The sequence below is a fragment of the Moschus berezovskii genome, chromosome 17 (genome assembly GCF_049115385.1).
Source record: "Moschus berezovskii isolate FMDL1 chromosome 17, NW_MosBer_1.0, whole genome shotgun sequence".
NCBI lineage: Eukaryota > Metazoa > Chordata > Mammalia > Artiodactyla > Moschidae > Moschus > Moschus berezovskii.
In genome coordinates this window covers 30,556,314-30,570,849 of record NC_142476.1, presented here as the reverse complement: position 1 = coordinate 30,570,849, position 14,536 = coordinate 30,556,314, and the positions used below count along the sequence as shown (strand labels likewise).

Sequence of the window (14,536 nt, the reverse complement as noted above, 5' to 3'; positions counted from 1 at the left end):
TACACAAACTTATGAGCTATTTTACCTACTTTTATATGTAATTATTTTATCATCTATGAATGATATAACCTCTTACAAATTTTCAAGTTAAAATTTATTTTTACTGTTACCACTAAAACTGATAACTGTTTCTTTGCTTTGAACTTCTGACAAAATATCCCAGAAGTAGTTAGGATATAAGTGGGGGAAGCTATTATTAAAAGGAATTTTTGTTAGACCACCAGAAGACAATAAGCACTGTTCGGAAAGCTCTGGATATATTCTGGAATTCAAACACAGTAAAACATGGGGTTGGGGGGAGAGAGTTCCCATCTATTAACCAAGGGTGCAAATACCGTCTTACCTCAGACAGATGAATGACTACAGTGCTTTCAAAGTGCAAGGTGGCAGCTAACCTATTAAGTAGTATTACTTTCATACCTTCTGGAAAATACAGAGTGGGTCTTAATATTTTAAATGCTCCTTTGATATCCTTGGTTACTTGTCCTTAAACCATGAAGAGAGTTTTTAAAATTACATTTTCTCCTGGATATCACAAATTAAATGAAAAGAGATAGTATTATAAAGTGAATCGACGTTCTTATGGTATTTTAAGAATAGATACAAAGCGTGTACACCATATGTGCAGTAGATGAAAACATGGCAAAGATGGTATATTTAAATTTGTAAGAGCTGCCATTCTATCAAAGATTGTATAGGATGGTGGTGGTGGTTTAGTCACTAAGTCAAGTCCGGCTTTTGCGACCCCATGGACTGTAGCCTGCCAGGCTCCCCTGTCCATTGGATTCTCCAGGCAAGAATACTGGATTGGGTTGCCAGTTGCTTCTCCAGGGGATCTTCCTGACCCAGGAATTGATCCTGGGTCTCCTGCCTGGCAGTCTGATTCTTTACTGAGGGAAGCCATTGTATAGGCTAATACAGGCTAATTACTTAGTGAAATACTGTAAACAGGTCAACCTGAATTTCTCTCTCCAAAAAAAACTGGGTTTCAATTTACAACTGATTGACTTCAGCTACCAATAACCTGTAATGTATGTCTCCTCTCTCCTCTCCCTATCTTCTAACGTTTGCTGCTGCTGGTAAAGCATCTGGCTACAGTGACTACTCACCCACCTGCCACCACCAGAAACTACACAAAGCCTCCTACTGCCACCCACCTCTCAAGTGTAAACCAACAGTGTTCTTTCAAAAACTCAGACAGCAGTAGTATCCGGAGGCAGTTTACAGTCTCAAGATGTGACTAGCATGGAAGTTAATACACATTTAAAGTAAATGAATATTTTGTTCACTGGCTAGGACCTAAGGTAAAAAGAAATGGTGTTGCTGAGCTATCAGGGAATTCAGAAGGACTTTAAATACACTACTTTAAAAGATCCCTTTATAAGCATTTACTAAGTCATAATGTTAGTAACTAAAGGGTCAAGGAGTAAGCAATGGAGATATTACTTCATCCTGTATAAAGTAATAAGTAATCCAGTGATAATAATAAGGTAGCCAGGTGTCATCATAAGACAACGGATAAATACATGATATATTCATGGTCATATGATGGAATATTACTCAGCAATAAAAACAAAGGGAAATACTGATCTATACAATAATATTAATGACCCAAAATTTAATTTTGTTAAATGAAAGAAGCCTTATACCAAAATAAAGTACATTTTATGATTTCACCTATAAAGTTCTAGAACAGGCAAAACCAACATATGGTAGAAGAATTAGAAAACAGTGATTACCTTTGTGGGATGAGGAGAAAGAACCAGCCGAGAAGAGACATGAGGGAATTTTCTAGGGTGACAGTAATGTTCTATATCTTGATAGGAATTTTGGTTACACGGGTACATGCATTTGTCAATATTAATTGAAAAAAGTGAAAATGAACTCTCTCAGTCACGTCTGACTCTTTGCAACCCTATGGGCTATAGCCCGCTAGGCTCCTTCTCTGTCCATGGGATTTTCCAGTCAAGAATACTGAAGTGAGTTGCCATTTTCTTCTCCAGGGTATCTTCCTGACCCAAGGATCAAATTCAGGTCTCCCACATTGCAGACAGGCTCTTTGCCCTCCGAGCCATCAGGGAATACCATATAAAGATTAACTTTTGCAAATGACTGAAACAGGCTTGAACCCAGGTATCCTGCATTGCAGGCGGATTTTTTACCAGCTGAGCCACAAGGGAAGCTCAAGAATACTGGAGTGGGTAGCCTATCCCTTCTCCAATGGATCTTCCCAACCAGGAATCAAACCAGGGTCTCCTGCACTGCAGGCAGATTCTTTACCAGCTGAGCTATCATTGTATATATATTTTACATTAAGAGAAAAACCAGACTAATACTGATCTCTGGTTAATGATATATATGCTGAAGCATTTAGAAGAAAATGTATTGTCTATAAAATACTCTGAAACACATCCAAAAAAGTAAGATAGGTTGACAGATGGATAAAGATATTGCTAAATACTGATAAAGCAAACATACATAGTAAAATATCAGTGGTAGAATCTAGTGATAGGAATACATATGTCCACTGTAAAATTCTTTCAACTTTCTGGTATGTGTACAATTTTTCATAATAAATTGTTGGGAAAAAAAAATCAAACAAAAATTTGCACACCCACATTCACAGCAGCATTATTCACAACAGCCAAAATATGAAAGCAACCCAACTGTTCACAGATATTTAGATACACAAAATACAGTATATGCATACAAATATCATTCATTTTTTTAAGAGGAAGAAAATTTTGACATGTTTTAACATGGATGAGTCTTAAAGACATTATGTTAAGTAAAATAAGCCAGTCACAAGATAGCACATACTGTATGATTCCATTTACATGACGTATCTAGAGTGGTCAAATTCATGAAGACAGAAAGTCAAATGGTGGCTGCCAGGGAGCTGGGGGAAGGGGAGGAATAGGGAGTTAGTGTTTAATGAGTATAGAGTTTCAGTTGGGGAAGATGAAAAAGTTCTGAAGAAGTATTAATATAGGCATGATTTTTAAATGGTGCTGCCTGTATTAATTATGCTTAATTTAACAGTTTAGAATGCTCAGTTACTAGCGTGAATAAACAGAGTTCCTTCAAATTAATGTTAATCAACTACACAACCAAAATAACATATACTCAAGTGTAGAAAGTTATTTAAGAGGATACACTTTTACTTCCTTTCTTAAATAAAAGCATAAATTTATCCTCAGTTCACTGACTCTGCCTCTTAGACTTTTGCTTCTTTGTTAGGTTAATAATGTCAGGTTTTGCCAGATTTTGCATCAGTTTCTCAAGCCAAAAGCAAGTAAATTGTATTCTGACATGAGCCACAAATTTAAAACAAAGCAAGTAAAGAAAGGAACAGTCAAGAGAAAGGTGACCTTCTTCAAAGTATTTGAAAGAATCAATAAGTATATGGAAAATGGTATAAAATTATACCTTCAAAACAACAGAAAGGAAAGAACCAAAGAAGCAGCTCAATAAAAGAGGAATTTGGGGAGCGCATTTGATAAGAATCTATGGGAAACTAATAAATTGTATAAATGCTTTGGGAGGGGACTGATGATAGATACATTGGAATGAGGTCATCTAACTTGTCCAAATATTATTACATCACTACATTTAACAAATTTAAGTTAATATAAAAGTTTAAAATACACACTAATAAGCATGTATTTAGCATCTGCTGATATGGCACTGATCTAAGAAACAATGAGTATGATAAGAACAGTACAGACATAAAATGTGCCTGGTGATCGATAAGAAATATTCTGTTCATAACAAGTATACTTCACAAATTATTTAAATCAGCTATTTTCTTGAAAAACCTGTAAATATGTGGCATGTGTGAAGAGTTAAATTAATATGACTCAAAAATAAAAATTGAAGCACCATTTAAAAAATTTAAAAGCTCCTACATTTCTCTTCATATTACCTGTACTGCAGTTTTCAAACATTTCTGCAAATCATTAAAAACTTTATTAAAGTTGTGATATAAATAAAAAATGAGTACACATAACACCATGATTCTAAACTTGGAACGTGAAACATCTGATATATAGATAGTGTCCTGAAAAGTAAGTATAACTACAAAACTTTTTCTTTTACCTAAAATATAAACAATGTTCTAATTACCGTATCAGTAGGAAACACTATGTATTGAATAATTTTCTCAAATTAGAAATGTATAACTTACTATTACTATATTAGCAGCAATTACAACTAAATGACACACACCAGGAACTATACTTAAACATAATAAAATAATTTCATTATAAAATAGGAATATTTTACTTAAAGAGCATTTTATATACATGTTCATGTGCTACGATAGCTATAGATTCAAATGTAAGCATTTTAGGCAATATAATAATAATATTTATTTCAATATATGTGGTGCAATATAGCTTATCAGAATATGACTATTATTAAATTTCTTTATGTGCTCACAGAACATTTTAAGTGCAATAAATGTAATTTTTAATCGTCTTAGGGAAAGACTGAAATTGGGGTGAATCTGCTGGGTGGACATTTTATATAAAGTCATACACCATCCCACAGAATCTTAGGCAATCAGTAGTGAAATATCTCAAGTTCAAATATTAGATAGACAAACACCAGAAGAACTAGATGTCCTTTCAAAATTTTAATTGTTACCCAACTTATTATAGTAGGGAAATGTCTTTTTTCTGATAAAGAGGTTAAAAGTATTTAGCCAGAAAGTTAACTTTGAGATTATATACTTTTAATGCACCATCAAAGCTTACAAAGTTGTTTCATTTGCTAGAGCTTTAAATGTCATGAAGCAATACCCTTTATTTCATTTAGAATGTTAAGTTTGATTCTAATTTTAAGCTTCCATTTCCCTCATGTTCTTAAATTAATTCATACAAATCCCTGATTAATAATAAAAGGGCTTGCCATCAGTATTCACAGCCCAGCCTGAGTTGTCATGGCTGAAAGGGCAGAAATCTGCTTGGAGCAACGAGAGAACCCAACTGAATTCAGGGTGTCTCAGTCTATGAATGTGTAAGCACTTCATCTGTTCATGGAGACACAATGTTCTGGCAGGCTGGGGGTAAAGGTAGCTGCATGGGTAACAAACTGGAAGACCCGGGAAACTGGACTGTATCAAAGTCACCAAATGAGAGAAGAACGGCATTTGACAAGGCTTTCTCTCACTGCACACACAGAAAACGGCGCTGTTCAGTGTAACCCATTTGTGTTCCAGACATTTATTTTATCCTATTACTGCTGACCCACGATCTCTGCAGAGGCCACGTGTGAATTAACTATTTTATAAAAGAAATCGTTGCAAGTCAGAGCATAACACCAGCAGGGCTGACTGGAAACTGATTATCCTTCTTAAATCCAGCGGTGAAAAGAACTCTCTCTCAGAACTACATTTCACTCTTTTAGACTCAGCAGTTGTATGTATTTGAACAAGTAACATGTACATATCGGAAGCAGTTCTTGTCTGGAAAATAAGGATAAACTTTCAGAGCTGTTGTGAAGACAACATGGTAAAAAAAGTGGCAGTATCTTACAGAGTTGTGAAGGTGGAAAGTATTCTGTAAACTGTAACCCATGCTGAATAAAACAGTATTATTTGAAAGATGGAGAATTCTAATAGGGATCATATAGTACACACACAATCATTTCCCGTGAAAAAGTGACCTTGAAAAGTTAAGTGGGCTTCTGGTTTCTAGTTCCACATAGGAAGCTGCCACTCCACCTTAACAACAAACACAAAGCTGAAGAGACCGAAAAATCACCGATTCTTCTTGGATCCATAAGAGACGGGAGTACACAGGGGAAACCACTGCCCCTGAGACTAGAGAGAGACAGGTGAACCTGACAGCCTGGAGCACAGCCTTACAAGTGGAAACCACCCGGCGAACCAGTTCCAGGTAAGAAAACATGGCTATGATTGATCAACTGCTAGAAGCTCAGTGCAGACAACTCTGAGGGTTAAAACTCCAAAGGCATCTACTCAACTCCTCCAAACACACACCCCCAATAATGTGAGATTTACCTCCAGGAGCATGACCAGGTTCTCTGACAATAAATGTCAGAAAAACATCCCCTCATGCTTAGGGTAGGGGAAAGGGAAATGATCCATTCTGAAATATGCCCTGAAAAGGCCTGCCTTTAGAGGAAAAGGTTAACCAGCACCTAACCTGTTGGGGTATTATCAGAGTCTAACTGACCTGGGGGAAGGGAAATAGCCACCTCCAGTCCACTCCAGCCATTCTGTCCCATTCAAAGAGGGATGAAAAAAAGAAGAGAGAGAAACATTTGTGAGAGTCCGAGTTCAGAGACACAGGCTCACTACAGAACTGAGACCTAATGGTAGGACCACAGAACACTTTCTCTCCTCAACCCCTCACCAACACATTCAGTCAGTTCAGTAGCTCAGTCATGTCTGACTCTTTGTGACCCCGTGGACTGCACACGCCAGGCTTCCCTGTCCATCACCAATTCCTGTAGCTTACTCAAACTCATGTCCATTGAGTTGGTGATGCCATCCAACCATCTCATCCTCTGTCGTCCCCTTCTCCTCCCATCTTCAATCTTTCCCAGCATCAGGGTCTCTTCAAGTAAGTCAGTTTTTCGCACGAATACATAACTAAGGGCCTATTTATAGCAGCTCCTTTTATCTGGTATATCACATCCAGCTATCAATAAAAATTACACAGCAAACCACAAGGCAAAAAATCCATTTGAAGAGACAGAATAAGCATCAGAATGAAACAGGGCAGAGATGTTGCAATTATCAGGTGGAGAATTTAAAACAGCAATGATTAATATGCTAAGGGCTCTAATATAGAAAGCTGGCAGCATGCAAGAAAAGGCAGACAGGGACTTCCCCAGTGGTCCGGCGGTTAAGAATCACCTTGCAATTCAGGGAACGTGGCTTCCCGATCTCTGGCCAGGAAAGTAAGATACCACTTGCTGCGGAGCAACTAAGCCCCTGTGCCACAATTAAAGAGCCCGTGCACTGCAACAAAAGATCCTGAATAATGCAGTGAAGATCCTGTGTGCCACAATTACGACCCAAGGCAACCAAATAGATAAAAATCTAAAAAAAGAAAAAGAACAGATGGACAATGTAAGCAGAGAAGTGGAAGAAATCTGAATAAAGAACCATAAAGAAATGCTAGAGATTAAAAAAATAAACCCATTGCAACAGAAATTAAAAATGCCTGTGACAGGCTTATTGGTATACCAGAAATGGCTGAAGAAAGAATCTCTGAGCTAGAAGATATATTAATAGAATCCTTGAAAACATAAAAGCAAAGAGAACAAAGACAGGAAACAGCAATAACAAAAAACAGAACAGAATATCCAAGGGCTGTGGGACAAATGCAAAAGATGTAACGTGTGCACAGCTGGGATGCCAGAAGGAGAAGAAACAGAGAAAGGAAACAAGAAATACCTGAAACAATAACTGAACTTCTTCAAACTAATGCCAGATGTCAAGCCACAGATCAAGGAAGCTCAGAGAACACCAAGCAAGATAAATACTTCAAAAACTACGCATATCATTTTCAAATTACAGAAAATCAAAGATAAAGAAAAATCCTGAAGGAAGCCAAAGGAAAAAAATACATTGCTTATAGAGAAAACAAAGATAAGAATTACATCAGACTCCTCTTCTGAAACCATGCAAGCAAGAGTGGAGTGACATTTAAGGTGTTGAGGAAAAACCCCTGCTAAACTAAAATTCTGTATCCTGAGAAATCATCCTTCAAAAGTGAAGGAGAAATAAAGACCGTCTCAAACAAATATTGAAGAAATCTGTTGCCAGTAGACCTGCCTTGCCAGAAATATTGAGAGGAATTTATTAGAGAGAATGGAAGCAAGGCAGGTTAGAAACTGGATCTACATAAAGAAAGAGCATCAGAGAAGGAATAGTGAAGATACAATAAAAACTTATTCTTAATTGATTTAACAGTTTGTTCAAAATAGTAGCAACAGTATATTTGATTATATAAGCTTATATATCATATCTTACATGCGTACAAATATATACACAGGCATATACTGTATGCATGTACATATACCTATGTATGCTTTTATATAAGTAAAATGAGTGACAACAGTGATACAAGAGACAGAAGGGAGGAATTAGGAATATTTTGGTTTTATAAGGCAGTCACATTACCCATGAAATGGTATCATGTTATTTAAAAGTGGACTTGGGTTAGTTATAAATGTATATTGCAAACTCTAGGGCAGCCACTATAAAAGGTTAGAAAAAGCATAACTGATATGCTAAGAGGGGAAAGAAAATGGAATCATATTAAATGCTCACTCACAAATATCAAGAAAAGAGAGAAAGACAAAAACAGTAACCAATGTGGTAAATATTAATCCAACTATATCAGCAATCACTTTGAATGTCAGTGGCCTACATGTATCAATTAAAAGACAGATTGTCAGAATGGATCAAAAACCCAACCCAACAATATGCTATTAAAAAAAAAAACCTACTTTAAATTTGCAAACAAATATAAAGTAAATGTTCAGAGAGAAACTACCATGCTACCACACAAGAAAGCAGGGTAGCTATATTAATTTTAGTCAAAGCAAACTTCAAAGTAAAGAAAGTTATATGTGACAAAGAACGGCATTAGATAATGATAAAGAGGTCAGTTCTCCAAGATGTAAAAATTCTAAACTCTATGTACCTAACAAAAGAGCCTTATTCATGGATGGTAGGAATACAAGATGGTACAGACATTTTGGAAGAAAATTTGATGGGTTTCTTATAAAACTAAACATACTCTTACAATATGATCTAGAATTCATACTTCTTCTTATTTACCCAAAGGTACTGAAAATTTATGTCCACACAAAGTCTGCACATGGATGTTTATAGCAGATTTATTCATAACTACCAAAACTCAGAGGCAGCCAAGGATAGTCCTTCAGGAAGTGAATGGATAAATAAATTGTGGAACATCTAGACAATGGAATATTCTTTGATGCTAAAAGGAAATGTCAATACAGAAATCAGATTGATTATATTCTTTGGAACTGAAGATGGAGAAGCTCTATACAGTCAGCGAAAAAAAGACTGGAAGCTGACTATGGCTTAGATCACAACTCTTTATTGCAAAATTCAGACTTAAACTGAAGAAAGTAGGGAAAACCGCTACACCATTCAGATATGACCTAGATCAAATCCCTTAGGATTATATGGTGGAAGTGACAAGTAGATTCAAGGGATTAGACCTGATAAGAGTGTCTGAAGAACTATGGACAGAGGTTAGTAACATTTTATAGGAGGCGATGATCAAGACCATCCCCAAGAAAAAGAAATGCAAAAAGGCAAAATGATTGTCTGAGGAGGTCTTACAAATAGCTGAGAAAAGAAGAGAAGCTGAAGGCAAAGGAGAAAAGGAAAGAACACCCATCTGAATGCAGAGTTCCAAAGAAGGAGAGATAAGAAAGCCTTCTTAAGTGAACAATATACGGAAATAGAGGAAAACAATAGAATGGGAAAGACTAGAGACCCCTTCAAGAAAATTGGAGATACCAAGGGAACATTTCATGCAAAGATGGGCACAATAAAGGACAGAAATGGTATTGACCTAACAGAGGCAGAAAATATTAAGAAGAGGTGGCAAGAATACACAGAAGAACTATATAAAGAAGGTCTTAATGACCCAGATAATCACGATGGTGTGATCACTCACCTAGAGCCAGTGGAGTGTGAAGTCAAGTGGGCCTTAGGAAGCATTACTACAGACAAAATTAGTGGAGGTGATGGAATTCCAGCCGAGCTATTTCAAATTCTAAAAGATGATGCTGTGAAAGTGCTGCATTCAATATGTCAGCAAATTTGGAAAACTCAGCAGTGGCCACAGGACTGGAAAAGGTCAGTTTTCACTCCAATCCCAAAGAAAGGCAATGACAAAGAATGTTCAGACTGCTGCACAATTGCACTTATTTCACATGCTAGCAAGGTCTTGCTCAAAATCCTTCAAGCTAGGCTTCAAAAGTAGATGAATTGAAAACTTCCAGATAAACAAGCTGGATTTAGAAAAGGCAGAGGAACCAGAGGTCAAATTGTCAACAACCACTGGATCATAGAAGAAGCAAGGGAATTCCAGAAAATGTCTCCTTCTGCTTCACTGACTACGCTAAAGCCTTTGATTGTGTGGATCACAACACACTGTAGAAAATTCTTAAAGAGAATTACCTACCTTAATTTACCTACCTTCCTCCTGAGAAACCTGTATGCTGGTCAAGAACCGGAGATGGAACAACGAACAGGTTCAAAATTGAGAAAGAAGTACATCAAAATTATATATTGTCTTGCTGTTTATTTAACTTATATGCAGACTATATCATGCGAAATGCTAGGCTGGAAGAAGCTCAAGCTGGAATCAAGACTACCAGGAGACATACCAATAACCTCGGATATGCAGATGACACCACTCTAATAGCAGAAAGTGAAGAACTCAAGAGCCTCTTAATGAAGGTGGAAGAGGAGAGTGAAAAAACTGGTTTAAAACTCAACATTTGCTTTTCCAGTAAGCGGCCTGAGAACACTCGTGAAACTGCCCAGGCCATAAAGGGTATGCATATCCGAAAAGCCACCAAGTATCTGAAGGATGTCACTTTAAAAAAGCAATGGGTGCTATTCTGTTGTTACAATGGTGGAGTTAGTAGGTGTGCACAGGCCAAACAGTGGCGCTGCACACAGGGTCGGTGGCCCAAAAAGAGTGCTGAATTTTTACTACACATGCTCAAACATACAGAGTAATGCTGAACTTAAGGGCTTAGATGTAGATTCTCTGGTCATTGAGCACATCCAAGTGAACAAAGCCCCCAAGATGCGGCACAGGACTTACAGAGCTCACGGTCGGATCAACCCCTACATGAGCTCTCTCTGCCACACTGAGATGATCCTTACTGAAAAAGAACAAATTGTTCCTAAACCAGAAGAGGAGGTTGCACAGAAGAAAAAGATATCCCAGAAGAAACTGAAGAAACAAAAACTTATGGCCCGGGAATAAATGCCGCAAAAAATAAATGCAAATAAAAGTAAAAAATAGTAATAATAATAAAAGTCAACATTCAAAAGACGAAGATCAGGGCATCCACCTCATGGCAAACAGATGGGGAAAAATGGAAACAGTAAAAAACTTTATTTTCTTGGGTTCCAAAATCTCTGCGGACAGTGACTGAAACCATGATATTAAAGGATGCCTGCTTCTTGGAAGAAAAGGTATGACAAACCTAGACAGTGTATTAAAAAGCAGAGACCTCACTTTGCTGACAAAGGTCCATATAGTCAAAGCTATGGTCTCTGCAGTAGTCACGTATGGATGTGAGAGTTGGACCATAGAGAAGGCTGAGCACCAAAGAACTGATGCTTTCAAACTGTGGTGCTGGAGAAGATTCTTGAAAGTCCCTTGGACTGCAAGGAGATCAAACCAGTCAATCCTAAAGGAAATCAACCCTGAATATTCATTGGAAGGACTGATGCTGAAGCTAAAGCCCCAATACTCTGGCTACCTGATGCTAAGAGCCGACTCATTAGAAAAGACTCTGATGCTGGGAAAGATGGAGGGCAGGAGAAGGGGGCAACAGAGGTTGAGATGGTTGAATGGCATCATCGACTCAATGGACATGAGTTTCAGAAAACTCAGGAGACAGTGAAAGACAGGGGAGCCTGGAGTGCTGCAGTCCATGAGGCCACAAAGAGTTGGATACGACTGAGCGACTGAACAACAAAAAAGAAAATCAGCTATCAAACCATCAAAAGATATGGAGGAAACTCAAATTATTACTAAGTGAAAGAAGCCAATCTGAAAAGACTACATATCATATGATTCCAACTATATGGCATTTTGGAAAAGGCAAAACTATGGAGACAAGAAAAGATCAGCAGTTGCCAGGGGAGCAGGAGGTACAAATAGACAAGACATAGGATTTTTAGGGTCATGAAAATACTCTGTACGATACTGTAATGATGAATATGTCATCATACATCTGCCCAGACACATAGGATGTTCAGCACCAAGAGTGAGCCCTAAAGTAAACTATGGACTTTGGGTGATTATGATATATTAATGCGCATCCTTGGTTTTAAAAAAAATGTACCATATCTACCTTCCTCTCAAGTTTATTATAAAACCTAAAACTGCTCTGCTCTTAAAAAAAAACTTTAAGTCTTAGGAAAAAGAATTAAGTGATTTCTTCATTATATCATCATCCTTCATTCATATTATTCACTAAAGACAATTAAGACATTTATTGATGTCTTGGTGTATCTGTTTGAGGTACTGTTTGGTGTATGTGTTTCAGGTACTGTTTAAGTCCTTTATATACGTTAACTCATTTAATCTGACATTTCTGACACAGGTACTATTCTCATTTTACACATTAAGAAACTGAGACAGAATCATATAGCTAGGAAGTGACAGGACTAGCCCTTGAACCCAAGTAGTCCAGCTTGTCACCATCATACTACACTGCTTCTGCTTACTCATTCATTCTGTCATTCATTAATTCACAATTCATCAAATCTTTATTGAGCATGTGGGATATGTCAAGAGCTCTGACAGAAACATTTTCAACAAGGAAGTTCTCAAAATGTTTACCTTTCCCAGGAAACTACTGAAGAAAAAGCTCCTTCAAACCAGGAAATAAATAAAAGAGGAAGCTACAGGAGGAGACACTCCAACAAAACAGAAGTAAACAATAAAAGGTGAAGACCTAGGATCCAGAAAACAGAAAAATCTAGAAGAAAGGGGAAGCGAATTCTGAGGCCAGTGGTAAAACGTAATGCTAGAATGACATCTGTGTGAGAGGCTAAGAGAGCAACCAGTCCAGACTAGAGATGAAGAAGGAGGAGGAAGGAAGGAAGGTTCCAGAGGGATACTCCTAAAGAAAAAAAAAGGAAAAACATGGGAATGACTGCATGAGAAGACCTCTATTGGGCAACTTGAGGGAAGAGTTAATAGGAACACAGAAGACCAAGAAAAGTATAAAAGCAAATATAGAGGCCACTATTAACTTTAAGAAAATCAAAATGTTGTACCATGGAATGTAGACTGCATTATTCATGGTTACATACTTCATTCATTCACCTTTTACCTTTGCCTTGCTTCCCGGTAATCAGAGCGGACTTTCTATTGTACTGACCTGGGTCTTGGCCTTGCATCTTGTTTTAGACAAAGGAAAACAGGGAGATATGACACACGCTACAGTCAAGGAAAGCTTTAAATGTATTTGTGGGATCTGGTTCTGTCCATTGGGATTAGATCTCAAATGAGAAAAGGTGAAATCAAGATGAACTGAGCACAGACAAGGCTAGTAGAACCCAGCAGAGTCTCAACTGGTTCCAAGCCTTTTGAAACGTGAATAAATAAATGCAGCTAGCTACTGAAATTTTTCTTTTTTTGCTATAGCAAAAAGTTGACTAATACATATAGTACAGTCCATAGCTCAGCAAACAATATTTATATAGTCATAATAATATAGTTACATTATAACCATATTATAATTGACTATATTATATAATTATATTATAATTTGTAACAATAATAAAATTATAATTTGTAACAATAATAAAAACATTGATACAATAGAGATTCAAGAAGAAAACTGAAACTAAAACCTGTGATAATAACTTTTGTTAAGAGAGTGAGGAGAGGGAGATGGGCCCAGTATCACTGGTCCTCCTTTACTGTAGAATTACAGTCTTACATTTTCAGTTCCATATATCTTTGAAAACATATTACAGGAAAGATGTTGCCTAAAAGTGAGATAATATTAAAGGCTAACCTGTACAGAGAGCTCTCAATTAATACAGAAGTCAATTATCTACTCTACACATTATCTACGATCACTGCATGTCTTCTTCCCAACACTTGCCACCTTTGATTGAAGATGATCATTTCAATCATCTTTACCGCATTATCACAGAATGAGAAAAATGATTCAAAAAAAGAAAAATGATTCAAAGTGATTAGAAAATTTTGCTTCTTTTTTTTTTAACAACTATAATTCAGGGACAGTTTAAGCTCAATATGTGAACAGTTTTATTCACAAAACAAATCGATATGTAGTATATTTTACAAAATAATTTAGTATAGGATCCCTTTAAACAGTGGACCTGCATTGAAATAATTGGATTGACCAAGATTTTGACAGTTTTCTAGAAATATAGTTACTGGATAAAGGACAATATACTTGTTTCATACCTCTTCATCTTTCATGTTCACATCCATGTTTTTTGTTTTGATGACTCTGGTTACACGGTCAATGTTGTTTTCCCTGCAGTAATCAAATATGTTTTTGTCTTCTTCCCTAATTGGAGTTAAAAAAAAAAGTTTTTGTCTTAATAGGTAACACAGAAAAGTTACATATTTTTAATACAATCTGTTTGCTGTAAACATTAATGGAATCTGTTCTTATAAAGAATTTTCCATGAACAACAGTGGATTTTCAGTAACACAATACACCCAATCTCTGAAAGACTAAGGTTCTTAGCAACTATAATTATAGAGAAAAGCTTCATCTG

The 14,536-nt window shown here is 36.7% G+C and overlaps 1 protein-coding gene across 4 annotated transcripts in view; it reads right to left on the bottom strand.

Moving 5' to 3' along the window:
- ACBD6 (acyl-CoA binding domain containing 6) overlaps positions 1-14,536 on the bottom strand; it is a 199,940-nt gene that overhangs the window by 102,399 nt on the left and 83,005 nt on the right. For all 4 annotated transcript variants that reach the window (XR_016039600.1, XM_088845295.1, XM_088845294.1 and 1 more), the window contains one exon: positions 14,217-14,322. Coding sequence is in view for 3 of the 4 variants with exons in the window: in XM_088845295.1 (XP_088701421.1) it covers positions 14,217-14,322 (106 nt within the window). In the remaining variant the exon portion in view is untranslated. The remainder of the gene's footprint in view (positions 1-14,216; positions 14,323-14,536) is intronic.